Genomic DNA, 15,269 nt, shown 5'->3' with positions numbered 1-15,269 from the left:
ATTTGTAGTTAAGTAGTAGAAACTGAATTCAAACTCCATTTGGAATGGACGGTTACAATGTGGAGGGTTTGGTAGAGGTCATGTGTAGAGAGAGGAATGAAAATTTGTAAATTTGTAAAAATGTAAATTTGAGTGCTCTGTGTTTGTTTTCTTTTCAATTAAAAAAAAAAAAAGATAGATTATTTCCCGCAGCCAGCCTCACAAGAGTGGCCCAGTGGAATGGAAACTAAGACATAAACTGGCATTAAATCAGTGCTATGGTTAAGAGGCTGCTATTTGCTCTCCAGTTTTTTTTTTTTTTTTCCTTCTCTAGAACAGAACCTCCAAATTTTTGTCAGGCATGTATTTATCTTAAAGGCACTATACTCAGCAGTTTTCCTTGCAGATAGGCTGTGTCCCTGTAACTTTGGGCCAAATAAAGGTAAGCAGAAGGGAGCGTTTTCCTAACCCCTTCTTCTTCCTTTGCATTGCACTGCAGACAAGCTGGAACTGGCACCACAGTTTCTAGTCATAAATTAGAAGGCATGGTCTCTGAGCTGAGAAACCAACCTTCTCAACAGAGGTGTTGCTGTAACTGTCCATCTGCTGGTTGAAATCCCGACTCAGTTGAATGGTCCAGGATACATCACTGATCTTCCATAACGATTCTTTGAGCAACTGGTATAGGAGGTAAAAATCAGATATGAATGTGACTGTTTAATGTGTTTTCTTGCTACTTTTCTGTTACAATATATTCTAGAAGTATAAATTGTATATTATATGGGATTATTCCTTTTCCCATAAAAACTTGATTACTTTGAAACTTTTCTTCTTATTTTAGAAGGCATACTCTGTTTTGTTCTGAATTTCCAGTAAGAATCAGATCCACAGGAAGTGGAAGTTAACTCCAGGTAAGTGCCTTCTATTTTCCTTTTAAATAAAAATTGCTAAAAGACTTACAACAGAAACTCATCCAATCTGAAACTTAAATTGAAGTTAACAATTTTCAAGGTTTCAGTAGATTTGGAAAAACTCCATTTGTCAAAGTTAGTTTGTTTTATTATATACTAAGAAAAAGAGACATTTTTGGAATAGTGAATTAAAGGCCTTGAAGAACCAATTAGATGTACAAGAACAAGTTGCCAACTTCAACTGGAGTAATGAAATATTCCTCATTTCACCAATTATTTTGAACCAGGGCCACAATCAGTCATCTGAACCCATGTCTTTCTTCATTGAACCATAAACGAAGAGGTGTTTTTGTCTTTTTGGATGGCAAAATCCATTGCAATTTCTAAAATCTATGATTTCTCCTGTGTTTTCTCTGTCTTAAGCTTAGAAAGAACACAGTGTCAAAACCTTTGAAAAGGTTTGTGAACGTGTTTTCTTAATAAGAATTCATTCAACGGATCTTTTACAAAGTAAAAATTGTACAACTTTGGCATTATAAGGGAAGAAAGCAAATGTAGACAGTTTTGGAAAAAGAAGCCAAGAAGTATACTCAAGATTGGAGAAAGGGAAAGTAATGTTCTTACGGCTTCAAGAAATTTCCTTCCTAGTAAGAACAGTTATTTTAAAATGGTAAGTGGGGAAATAAGGTAGAAATTTTGACAGAGGGAGGGAGAGATAAAGGAACATAAATATAGGAGGAAGATAGATTCTAGACTTAAGGAACAGGAAGAATAGAGCTGTTGCTTTCAAACCTCATATTGGATAAGACTCATTTGTGGGTATCATTAAGACCTGTAAGCTGTCAGGTACCCCCTCTTGGAGATTCTGATTCTAGAAAGGGGGGTGTTAGGGGTAGAGGTGCTGTGGAGAGGTCACTGAAATATGCCATTTTATAGAAATTATAGTTCACATGAAAAGATGCTCAGCATTGCTAGTTATTAGAGGAACACAAATCAACTCTAAATGTCCATCAGCAGAGAAATGGATAAAAAAGATATGTACCTATATACTGTGGAATATTACCCAGCCATAAAAAGGAATGAAACAATGCCATTTGTAGCAACATGATGAATCTAGAGATTATCATACTGAGTAAGTCAGAGAAAGATAAATATCATGTGATATCACTTTTATGTAAGATATAATTTTTAAAAAAGATACAAATGAAGTTATTTATAAAACAGAAGTAAACATAGATATCAAAAACAAACTTATGGTTACCAAAGGGAAACATAGGAAGGGGAGGGATAGACCAGGAGCTTGTGATCAACACAAGTGCATCTACTGTATAAGATAGCCTACACGGGGGGCTTCCTAGTGGTGCTGATGGTAAAGGACCTGCTCGCCAATGCAGGAGATGAAAGATATGTGGGTTTGATTCCTGGGCTGGGAAGACCCCTTGGAGAAGGGCGTAGCAACCCACTTCAGTATTCTTGCCTAGAAAATCCCATGGACAGAAGAGCCTGGCCAGCTATAGTCCATAGCATCACAAAGAGTTGGACACTACTGACGTGACTTAGCACAGCTAACAAGGACCTACAGCATAGCACAGGGAACTCATCTCAATATTCTGTGATAACGTACATGAGAAAATAATCCAAAAGTGAACGAATATATGTGTATGTATAATTGAATCATTTTGCTGTATGCCTGAAACTCAAACAATATTGTCAATCAGCTGTACTCCAATAAAGCTAAAATACTAAAAAAATCTAGCAAATTTTATAATCAAAATCCTAAAAAGTTACTTGATAGGTACTTTTTAAAATATAAATTTTATTTTATTTTATTTTTTTTCACTTTCCCCGTTTTTTTTTTCATTTTTTTTTTAGTTTTTTATTTTTTAAATTTTAAAATCTTTAATTCTTACATGCATTCCCAAACATGAACCCCCCTCCCACCTCCCTCCCCATAACATCTTTCTGGGTCATCCCCATGCACCAGCCCCAAGCATGCTGCATCCTGCGTCAGACATAGACTGGCGATTCAATTCACATGATAGTATACATGTTTCAATGCCATTCTCCCAAATCATCCCACCCTCTCCCTCTCCCTCTGAGTCCAAAAGTCCGTTATACACATCTGTGTCTCTTTCCCTGTCTTGCATACAGGGTCGTCATTGCCATCTTCCTAAATTCCATATATATGTGTTAGTATACTGTATTGGTGTTTTTCTTTCTGGCTTACTTCACTCTGTATAATCAGCTCCAGTTTCATCCATCTTATCAGAACTGATTCAAATGAATTCTTTTTAACGGCTGAGTAATATTCCATTGTGTATATGTACCACAGCTTTCTTATCCATTCATCTGCTGATGGACATCTAGGTTGTTTCCATGTCCTGGCTATTATAAACAGTGCTGCGATGAACATTGGGGTACATGTGTCTCTTTCAATTCTGGTTTCCTCAGTGTGTATGCCCAGAAGTGGGATTGCTGGGTCATAAGGTAGTTCTATTTGCAATTTTTTAAGGAATCTCCACACTGTTCTCCATAGTGGCTGTACTAGTTTGCATTCCCACCAACAGTGTAGGAGGGTTCCCTTTTCTCCACACCCTCTCCAGCATTTATTGCTTGCAGATTTTTGGATCGCAGCCATTCTGACTGGTGTGAAGTGGTACCTCATTGTGGTTTTGATTTGCATTTCTCTAATAATGAGTGATGTTGAGCATCTTTTCATGTGTTTGTTAGCCATCCGTATGTCTTCTTTGGAGAAATGTCTATTTAGTTCTTTGGCCCATTTTTTGATTGAGTCGTTTATTTTTCTGGAGTTGAGCTGCAGAAGTTGCTTGTATATTTTTGAGATTAGTTTTTAAAATCATTAAAAATACCCTTAGCTTACTTTTAAAAATACACCTTTTCTGTAATAAATAGTAATAAATACACCCCCTCAAAACTGCCCCCAAACAAAAACAAACTACAGCGAGGTACTACCTCACACTGATTAGAACAGCCATCTTTGAAAAGTCTACAAATAACAAATGCTAAGGAGGGTGTGGAGAAAAGGGAACCTTCTTACATTCTTGGTGAGAATGTAAGTTGGTACAGCCCCTGTGGAAAACAGTATGGAGGGTCCTCAGAAAATAAAAAATAGGATTGCTATATGATACAGCAAGCCTGCTCTTGAACAAAACTATAATGCCAAAAGATACATGCAGCTCTATGTTCATAGCAGCACTATTCACAATAGCCAAGACACAGAAGCAATCTAAGTGCCCATAAATACATGGAAGGGTAAAGAAGGTGTGGTACATATGTACAATGAAATACTACTCAGCCATATAATAGAACAAAATAATGCCATTTACAGCAAGATGGATATGAGTAGAGATTATCCTACTAAGTGACGTAAATCAGAAAAAGACAAGTATCGTATGGTATCACTTACACGTGAAATCTAAACTATGACACAAGTGAGACTATTTATGAAATAGAAACAGACTCTTGGATATGGAGACCAGACTGGTGGTTGCCCAGGGGGACAGGAAGAGGAAAAGGATGGAGTGGGAGGTTGGGATTAGCAAATGTAAGCTTTTATATACAGAATGGATAAACACCAAGGTCCTACTGTATAGTACAGAGAACTATATTCAGTATCCTATGATTAACCATAATGGAAAAGAATATTAATAAAGAATATATATGTATATATATAGGTATGTATAAGAGAATCACTTTGCTGTACAGCAGTAAATCAATAAATTCAATAAAAAATTAAGGAATAGTTAATTTCTATATAGGTGGTTTATGCTCTGAAACTCTGTTGGATTAAAAGCTTCCTGGCTGCGGCCTCCTTGATCTTCTGTGGACTCCTAAAACCAATGTGCTGTTTGTAATGCTAATGTCCAAGTCCTATCTTACAGTTTTGGGGATTTGACATTATGGCACTGTTGGCTGTCAAAGTCCAAAAAGTTATGGATGAGAGTAAGATTCTTTTCTGGAGAACGGATGCAATGTGGTCTTTTAGTGTTTAGACATCAGGAAAAAGATAATGAGAGGCAGATATAGGAGGAAATGGAGTTGTATTTAGGAGCAAAGAAGTGGAAATTATGTTGATTTCTGTTTCTCTATATGAATGGTGAAAGAATGCAATTGCAAGAAGAGAAAACTTAAAAATTAGATAAGATTTAAGAAAGAGGGAGAAAAATATTAGTAAGTGAAATCTTCAAAACTGTCCTAGATTCTGAACCACTTTGAAGACTAAAGACTGTTGTTCAAATTATGGTAATTTAAAGAGCACAATGTTGACACGATCACATTTAATAGTCTAACAATTTTCTCAAGAAAAGGAAATGCTGTTTCCTGCCCTTGGGAATCGAATTCTTTCTGGTCAAGGTGAGTAATTTCAGATGGTTTCATCACCCCATCATCAACAGTTGGTCTGGGAGCCATCTTTACCTGAAGCAGCATGGTCTCCCACAGCACGATACTAGTGTTCTTTCCTAGAAACAGAAATTGATGCAATAAGGGGATAAAAAAAATTTAAGATGTACTTCTCCCTTGCCAGGTTCCCTCTGGATGCTAATGTTCCATTTTCAGTTTTCTCCCTACACAGGATGGTTATTTCCGATTAAAATTACTATGTTAGCAATCTTAAATTGCTAGTTCATGATAAAAATCCAGGCTTTTTGCCAATTTCAACAGTACTTACTGAATGATAGTATTTTAATATTCTAGCATAGATGAATAGTAACATTTTAGAATAATACCAAAAGAAAACTTCTCTAAATACAAGAAAAAGACCAGATCACAAGTAAAAGTTCTTGCTAAGTATGTAACCCACCTGGCCTTCTTACAGTATAAGTATCTGGTAGAGAAATGGAACCTGAGGAGTCTAGGACAAAACAGAGCTGTCCACCTTGCATATCAAGGTCACTATTTTTATTGTCTAAAATGAACACTCATGGCTTAAGACACAGAAGAGTTGCCTTGTTCTTCGTGCTCTTGCCTCCTTGAATAAGACCTGATCCCATGCACTTGTACCTTCCAAAGGCTGTAGGAGTTCAGGTATGCGTGTTTTCCACAGCTCTACTAAATTTGGGTGAATTATCTCAGGCAGTATCTTCAAAAGTCCTATTGCACCAGCCCCACACAATTTCCCCACACTAGCGAGCATAGATATTACCTGGAGGATGGAAGAAAAATTAATGATCAACTCAGGGGTATTTAAAAGGCTCACCGACATTTTCCTTTTAATCATTGTTCTGGATTCCCTAGAATCCTTCATTAGATAATCTCTTAACAGACCATCACAGACTATCCTTACTTATTCTAGAGCAAAGCTAACACTTAGACATCCATCTGTCCAATTTTTTTCTGCAGATAAAAGTGAAAAAGTATGTGGAAGGCATCAACTGAAAATAAATGAAATGTACTAACAGATATACCTGTGAATTACATAAGGGCACGTGGAGATACAACTGGAGTAATTGACACATATGTGGCCAAAAGGAGAGAGAGAAATCTAAACAACAGATATGCAATTTGCTTGAATCGTTCTTATGGATCAGATTCAGGTTATGCTTATTTAAAAATCATAAATGAAGTTTTAACAAACATTTCAGAGTTAGGAGATAATCTTGCCAGGAGTAAATTTTCATGAGTATCATTAATATAGCAGAACATTTCTTATGCCCTTTTAGTGTTTCTTTGGGTTTGGAGTATCTTTGTCGCTTTTACTATCATTTATTTGGAACTGGAAATATCTTCATTGGTTTAAATTGATCCCACCTTGGTTTTTCATGACTCACTCACCAGAAGTCTGGCCAGTAGCTGTTGTGGTGAAGGAAGTTTCACTAGAAAGAGAAAGCAATTTTCATTACTGTTATGGGGGCTAGAAAAATTCAAACTGGGGTTGGGTGTACGAGCGAAGCCCTGTAGCCCTTCAGGAAACGAGTCTCTCATAAGAGAAATATTTTGCTTTGTACAAACCAGCTCCTGTAGAGATGACGAGTGCTGTTGATTCTTTGGCATTATTCTTCTTTCTTTCCTCTGCCATAAACAGAATCCTGATGATATTAAACAGGTATTCCAGCGTTCCTGTATATTCCGCAGGTACCACGAAAGTCAGGATTCTGGGCCATAGCACCTGTAGAAAACAAAGGCAAGGTGCAAGTGCTGCTTGTTTTTTCCATGATTCCTCCCTGGTCCTCACTGCGTGTTTCCCTCTAGTTTAGAAAACTTCCTCTCACTTGCTCTTATTTTGCTCTTTGGGCCAAATCAAAATGAAATCATGAAATCCAGTCTCTGGTGGGCACATTCTTTTTCAAGTGCTACTTGCCATGAGTGTCAGTGTTTCTCCATGGGGTTGCTGCTGGAATCTGGGACAGGACAACTCTTCACTGTGGGTCACTGCAGGAAGCGCCAGGCTCCACTCACCAAGTGCCATTAAGCCCCTTGTCAATATGACAACCAAAAATGCCCCATATATTTCTCCAAACTCCAAGACTGGAGTGGAACTCTCCAAAGTGAGAATGATTGGGAATGGATAGCGAATGGACTGTGTTGCTGTCTGTGCTCCAGGTGCTAACTTCTGTAGTCTGTGTGTTTCACATCCCTCGGAAGACTTGAATACGGTTCATGTCCTAATGGAAACCTAGGTATCAGCTTGGACTCTGCCTTTTGTTTTGCCATCTGCATTTAATCACCAACATGCTGAGTTGCTTCAGTCATATCTGACTGTTTTTGACCCCATGGACTGTAGCTTGCCAGGGTCCTCTGTCCATGGGATTCTCCTGGCAAGAATACTGGAGTGGTTGCCATGCCCTCCTCCAAGGGATCTTCCTGACCCAGGGATCGAAGCCAAGTCTCTTATATCTCTTGCATTGGCAGGTGAGTTCTTTACCGCCACCTGGGAAACCCCACTGAATCACCAAGCCTGGACCTTGTTTTCATTATAAGATTTCTCATGCCCTTCCATATTTCCCTTCCTACTTTTATGACCCTTATCCAGTCCCTATGAAAGTCATCTCAATCTCTGTGCTTAGACTACTCATGTCAATTCACTGACTTCCTATAGTTAGCAAATGTTCAGCCCTTGCTTAAAATTTCCAATGGCTTATCAAGGACAAGGTAGGAATTTAGCATTTCAGGCCCTTTATGATTCTGGCTCTAGACTACTTTTTCATCATTTACTGCTACTGCTAAGTCGCTTCAGTTGTGTCCGACTCTGTGCGACCCCATAGACGGCAGCCCACCAGGCTCCCCCGACCCTGGGATTCTCCAGGCAAGAACACTGGAGTGGGTTGCCATTTCTTTCTCCAATGCATGAAAGTGAAAAGTGTAAGTGAAGTCGCTCAGTCGTGTCCGACTCTTAGCGACCCCATGGACTGCAGCCCACCAGGCTCCTCCGTCCATAGGATTGTCCAGGCAAGAGTACTGGAGTGGGATGCCACTGCAGATCAGAAATTCCCCAAACTTAAATATGCATCAGAAATGTTGGAACTTATTTGCATGCTGACTCATGGGCCCCATGCCCAGATATGCTGACTCATTTAGGTCTGCCATGTGACCTGGAAATCTGCATTTTAAATAAATATTGCAGGTAATCTACAATCACACCTTAAAATACCATCCTTGATAAAGCCTCTGATTCACTTAAATTGGTTTGTAGATTGTTTTCTGGCTGTGCCATGTATTTCTTTTTTTTTTTTATTTTTATTTTTTAGTTTTTTAGTTTTTAAATTTTAAAATCTTTAATTCTTACATGCATTCCCAAACATGAACCCCCTCCCATCTCCCTCCCCATAACATCTTTCTGGGTCATCCCCATGAACCAGCCCCAAGCATGCTGCATCCTGCGTCAGACATAGACTGGCGATTCAATTCAAATGATAGTATACATGTTAGAATGTCATTCTCTCAAATCATCCCACCCTCTCCCTCTCCCTCTGAGTCCAAAAGTCCGTTATACACATCTGTGTCTCTTTCCCTGTCTTGCATACAGGGTCGTCATTGCCATCTTCCTAAATTCCATATATATGTGTTAGTATACTGTATTGGTGTTTTTCTTTCTGGCTTACTTCACTCTGTATAATCGGCTCCAGTTTCATCCATCTCATCAGAACTGATTCAAATGAATTCTTTTTAACGGCTGAGTAATACTCCATTGTGTATATGTACCACAGCTTTCTTATCCATTCATCTGCTGATGGACATCTAGGTTGTTTCCATGTCCTGGCTATTATAAACAGTGCTGCGATGAACATTGGGGTACATGTGTCTCTTTCAATTCTGGTTTCCTCGGTGTGTATTCCCAGAAGTGGGATTGCTGGGTCATAAGGTAGTTCTATTTGCAATTTTTAAGGAATCTCCACACTGTTTTCCATAGTGGCTGTACTAGTTTGCATTCCCACCAACAGTGTAGGAGGGTTCCCTTTTCTCCACACCCTCGCCAGCATTTATTGCTTGCAGATTTTTGGATCGCAGCCATTCTGACTGGTGTGAAGTGGTACCTCATTGTGGTTTTGATTTGCATTTCTCTAATAATGAGTGATGTTGAGCATCTTTTCATGTGTTTGTTAGCCATCCGTATGTCTTCTTTGGAGAAATGTCTATTTAGTTCTTTGGCCCATTTTTTGATTGGGTCGTTTATTTTTCTGGAGTTGAGCTGCAGAAGTTGCTTGTATATTTTTGAGATTAGTTGTTTGTCAGTTGCTTCATTTGCTATTATTTTCTCCCATTCAGAAGGCTGTCTTCTCACCTTGCTTATATTTTCCTTTGTTGTGCAGAAGCTTTTAATTTTAATTAGATCCCATTTGTTTATTTTTGCTTTTATTTCCAGAATTCTGGGAGGTGGATCATAGAGGATCCTGCTGTGATTTATGTCTGAGAGTGTTTTGCCTATGTTCTCCTCTAGGAGTTTTATAGTTTCTGATCTTACATTTAGATCTTTAATCCATTTTGAGTTTATTTTTGTGTGCGGTGTTAGAAAGTGATCTAGTTTCATTCTTTTACAAGTGGTTGACCAGTTTTCCCAGCACCACTTGTTAAAGAGATTGTCTTTACTCCATTGTATATTCTTGCCTCCTTTGTCAAAGATAAGGTGTCCATATGTGTGTGGATTTATCTCTGGGCTTTCTATTTTGTTCCATTGATCTATATGTCTGTCTTTGTGCCAGTACCATACTGTCTTGATGACCGTGGCTTTGTAGTAGAGCCTGAAGTCAGGCAAGTTGATTCCTCCAGTTCCATTCTTCTTTCTCAAGATTGCTTTGGCTATTCGAGGTTTTTTGTATTTCCATACAAATCTTGAAATTATTTGTTCTAGTTCTGTGAAAAATGTGGCTGGTAGCTTGATAGGGATTGCATTGAATTTGTAAATTGCTTTGGGTAGTATACTCATTTTCACTATATTGATTCTTCCAATCCATGAACATGGCATATTTCTCCATCTATTAGTGTCCTCTTTGATTTCTTTCATCAGTGTTTTATAGTTTTCTATATATAGGTCTTTAGTTTCTTTAGGTAGATATATTCCTAAGTATTTTATTCTTTTCGTTGCAATGGTGAATGGAATTGTTTCCTTAATTTCTTTTTCTACTTTCTCATTATTCGTGTATAGGAATGCAAGGGATTTCTGTGTGTTGATTTTATATCCTGCAACTTTACTATATTCATTGATGATCTCTAGTAATTTTCTGGTGGAGTCTTTAGGGTTTTCCATGTAGAGGATCATGTCATCTGCAAACAGTGAGAGTTTTACTTCTTCTTTTCCAATTTGGATTCCTTTTATTTCTTTTTCTGCTCTGATTGCTGTGGCCAAAACTTCCAGAACTATGTTGAATAGTAGCGGTGAAAGTGGACACCCTTGTCTTGTTCCTGACTTTAGGGAAATGCTTTCAATTTTTCACCATTGAGGATAATGTTTGCTGTGGGTTTGTCATAGATAGCTTTTATTATGTTGAGGTATGTTCCTTCTATTCCTGCTTTCTGGAGAGTTTTTATCATAAATGGATGTTGAATTTTGTCAAAGGCCTTCTCTGCATCTATTGAGATAATCATATGGTTTTTATTTTTCAATTTGTTAATGTGGTGAATTACATTGATTGATTTGCGGATATTGAAGAATCCTTGCATCCCTGGGATAAAGCCCACTTGGTCATGGTGTATGATCTTTTTAATGTGTTGTTGGATTCTGATTGCTAGAATTTTGTTGAGGATTTTTGCATCTATGTTCATCAGAGATATTGGCCTGTAGTTTTCTTTTTTGTGACATCTTTGTCAGGTTTTGGTATTAGGGTGATGGTGGCCTCATAGAATGAGTTTGGAAGTTTACCTTCCTCTGCAATTTTCTGGAAGAGTTTGAGTAGGATAGGTGTTAGCTCTTCTCGAAATTTTTGGTAGAATTCAGCTGTGAAGCCATCTGGACCTGGGCTTTCGTTTGCTGGAAGATTTCTGATTACAGTATCAATTTCCGTGCTTGTGATGGGTCTGTTAAGATTTTCTATTTCTTCCTGGTTCAGTTTTGGAAAATTGTACTTTTCTAAGAATTTGTCCATTTCTTCCACGTTGTCCATTTTATTGGCATACAACTGCTGATAGTAGTCTCTTATGATCCTTTGTATTTCTGTGTTGTCTGTTGTGATCTCTCCATTTTCATTTCTAATTTTATTGATTTGATTTTTCTCTCTTTGCTTCTTGATGAGTCTGGCTAATGGTTTGTCAATTTTATTTATCCTTTCAAAGAACCAGCTTTTGGCTTTGTTGATTTTTGCTATGGTCTCTTTTGTTTCTTTTGCATTTATTTCTGCCCTAATTTTTAAGATTTCTTTCCTTCTACTCACTCTGGGGTTCTCCAACTCTTCCTTTTCTAGTTGCTTTAGTTGTAGAGTTAGGTTATTTATTTGACTTTTTCTTGTTTCTTGAGGTATGCCTGTATTGCTATGAACTTTCCTCTTAGCACTGCTTTTATAGTGTCCCACAGGTTTTGGGTTGTTGTGTTTTCATTTTCATTAGTTTCTATGCATATTTTGATTTCTTTTTGATTTCTTCTGTGATTTGTTGGTTATTCAGAAGTGTGTTGTTCAACCTCCATATGTTGGAATTTTTAATAGTTTTTCTCCTGTAATTGAGATCTAATCTTAATGCATTATGGTCAGAAAAGATGCTTGGAATGATTTCGATTTTTTGAATTTATCAAGTTTAGATTTATGGCCCAGGATGTGATCTATCCTGGAGAAGGTTCCATGAGCACTTGAAAAAAGGTGAAATTCGTTGTTTTGGGGTGAAATGTCCTATAGATATCAATTAGGTCTAATTGATCTAATGTATCATTTAAAGTTTGCGTTTCTTTGTTAATTTTCTGTTTAGTTGATCTGTCCATAGGTGTGAGTGGGGTATTAAAGTCTCCCACTATTATTGTGTTATTGTTGATTTCCCCTTTCATACTTGTTAGCATTTGTCTTACATATTGCGGTGCTCCTATATTGGGTGCATATATATTTATAATTGTTATATCTTCTTCTTGGATTGTTCCTTTGATCATTATGTAGTGGCCTTCTTTGTCTCTTTCACAGCCTTTGTTTTAAAGTCTATTTTATCGGATATGAGTATTGCCACTCCTGCTTTCTTTGGTCTCTATTCGCGTGGTATATCTTTTTCCAGCCCTTCACTTTCAGTCTGTATGTGTCCCTTGTTTTGAGGTGGGTCTCTTGTAAGCAGCATATAGAGGGGTCTTGTTTTTGTATCCATTCGGCCAGTCTTTGTCTTTTGGTTGGGGCGTTCAACCCATTTACGTTTAAGGTAATTATTGATAAGTATGATCCCGTTGCCATTTACTTTATTGTTTTGGGTTCGGGTTTATACACCCTTTCGTGTTTCCTGTCTAGAGGATATCCTTTAGAATTTGTTGGAGAGCTGGTTTGGTGATGCTGAATTCTCTCAGCTTTTGCTTGTCTGTAAAGCTTTTGATTTCTCCTTCGTATTTGAATGAGATCCTTGCTGGGTACAGTAATCTGGGCTGTAGGTTATTGTCTTTCATCACTTTAAGTATGTCTTGCCATTCCCTCCTGGCCTGAAGAGTTTCTATTGACAGATCAGCTGTTATCCTTATGGGAATCCCCTTGTGTGTTATTTGTTGTTTTTCCCTTGCTGCTTTTAATATTTGTTCTTTGTGTTTGATCTTTGTTAATTTGATTAATATGTGTCTTGGGGTGTTTCGCCTTGGGTTTATCCTATTTGGGACTCTCTGTGTTTCTTGGACTTGGGTGATTATTTCCTTCCCCATTTTAGGGAAGTTTTCAACTATTATCTCCTCAAGGATTTTCTCATGATCTTTCTTTCCGTCTTCTTCTTCTGGGACTCCTATAATTCGAATGTTGGAGCGTTTCATATTGTCCTGGAGGTCTCTGAGATTGTCCTCATTTCTTTTAATTCGTTTTTCTTGTTTCCTCTCTGATTCATTTATTTCTACCATTCTATCTTCTATTTCACTAATCCTATCTTCTGCCTCTGTTATTCTGCTATTTGTTGCCTCCAGAGTGTTTCTGATCTCATTTATTGTGTTATTCATTATATTTTGACTCTTTTTATTTCTTCTAGGTCCTTGTTAAACCTTTCTTGCATCTTCTCAATCCTTGTCTCTAGGCTATTTATCTGTGTTTCCATTTTGATTTCAAGATTTTGGATCATTTTCACTATCAATATTCGGAATTCCTTCTCCGGTAGATTCCCTACTTCTTCCTCTTTTGTTTGATTTGGTGGGCAACTCTCCTGTTCCTTTACCTGCTGAGTATTCCTCTGTCTCTTCATCTTGGTTATATTGCTGCGTTTGGGGTGGCCTTTTTATATTCTGATAATTTGTGGAGTTCTCTTTATTATGGAGCTTCCTCACTTTGGGTGGGGTTCTATCAGTGGCTTGTCAAGGTTTCCTGGTTAGGGAGGCTTGTGTTGGAGTTTTGGTGGGTGGAGCTGGGTTTCTTCTCTCTGGAGTGCAGTGGAGTGACCCGTAATGGGTTATGAGACATCAAAGGTATTGGGATAATTTTGAGCTGCCTGTATATTGAGGCTCAGGGGAGTGTTCCTGTGTTGCTGGAGAATTTGCGTGGTATGTCTTGTTTTGGAACTTGTTGGCCCTTGGGTGGAGCTTGGTTTCAGTGTAGGTATGAAGGCTTTTGATGAGCTCCTATTGCTTAATGTTCCCTGAATTCAAGAGTTCTCTAATGTTTTCAGGCTTTGGGTTTAAGCTTCCTGCTTCTGGTTTTCAGTTTTATTTTCACAGTAGCCTCTAGACTTCTCCATCTATACAGCACCGATGATAAAACATCTAGGTTAAAGATGAAAAGTTTCTCCACCTTGAGGGACACTCAGAGAGGTTCACTGAGTTACAAGGAGAAGAGAAGATGGAGGGGTAGTTAGAGGTAACTGGAATGAGATGTGGTGAGATCAAGAGAGGAGAGAGCAAGCTAGCCAGTAGTCACTTCCTTATGTGCGCTCTATAGTCTGGACCGCTCAGAGGTATTTACAGAGTTATACGGGGAAGAGGAGAGGGAGGAAGTAGACAGAGGTGACCAGGAGGATAAGAGAGAGGAATGAGTAGGAGAGAGACAAATCCTGCCAGTAACCAGTTCCTTAGGTGTTCTCTACCGTCTGGAACACACAGAGATTCACAGAGTTGGATAGAGAAGAGATGGGGAGAAAAGAGACAGAGGCCACCTGGTGGAGAAAAAGGAGAGGCCAGAGGAGGAGAGAGTGGACAAGCCAGTAATCTTGCTCTCAGGTAAACTTGGGTAGTGAAGTTTGGGTTTTTAAATGTACAAAATTGACAACAAAGATTAAAAATCTGGAGTAGAGGGTGGATTTTCAAAGATACAATATTAAAGAAAAGCAGAAGGAAAAAGGAAGAAATAAAAAAAAAAAAGAATTATTAAAAAAACAAAACAAAACAAAACAAAACACCAACAACCATCCAAAGAGTATATATGGTGTTTGCCTTAAAAAAAAAAAAAAAAAAAAAGTCTTTTTTTTTTTTAAATAGTAATACTAGGTTATAGAAATAAAAATTAGAGGAGAAATAGAAGATTTAGCAATTAAAAAAAGCTCGGAAAAAAAGAAAAAAATGCAAAAGGCAAAAAAAAAAAAGAATGATTTTAAAAATATTAAAAAATTAAAAATATATCTGGCTCTTCTCTGATGTTATGGGCCGTGTGGGCTCACTTCCAAGGTGGTTCCCTCTGTTTAACTTCTTCTGTTTGCTGGGTTTTAGGCTCACTAGTTCAGTCGCGCTGTGGGGAGGGGGGATGCTCCAAACAAATAGCGCTGTCGTGTGTACACAGTATCTCTGCCCCGCTTGACCTGTCCTTTCTCGCGGCGCACAAACCACTCCGGCTCTACGATGCTCAG

The 15,269-nt window shown here is 38.1% G+C and overlaps 1 protein-coding gene across 1 annotated transcript in view; it reads right to left on the bottom strand.

The window, feature by feature from the left end:
• MROH2B (maestro heat like repeat family member 2B) overlaps nucleotides 1-15,269 on the bottom strand; it is an 84,470-nt gene that overhangs the window by 45,204 nt on the left and 23,997 nt on the right. The window contains exons 14-18 of the mRNA XM_027979956.2: nucleotides 6,861-7,017; nucleotides 6,684-6,724; nucleotides 5,913-6,054; nucleotides 5,328-5,371; nucleotides 550-657 (exon numbers count right to left, since the gene is read on the bottom strand). Of these exons, the coding sequence (XP_027835757.2) occupies nucleotides 550-657; nucleotides 5,328-5,371; nucleotides 5,913-6,054; nucleotides 6,684-6,724; nucleotides 6,861-7,017 (492 nt within the window). The remainder of the gene's footprint in view (nucleotides 1-549; nucleotides 658-5,327; nucleotides 5,372-5,912; nucleotides 6,055-6,683; nucleotides 6,725-6,860; nucleotides 7,018-15,269) is intronic.

This window comes from Ovis aries, chromosome 16, assembly GCF_016772045.2.
Source record: "Ovis aries strain OAR_USU_Benz2616 breed Rambouillet chromosome 16, ARS-UI_Ramb_v3.0, whole genome shotgun sequence".
In the NCBI taxonomy this organism is placed as follows: domain Eukaryota; kingdom Metazoa; phylum Chordata; class Mammalia; order Artiodactyla; family Bovidae; genus Ovis; species Ovis aries.
This window is presented reverse-complemented; position numbering and strand designations above follow the sequence as displayed.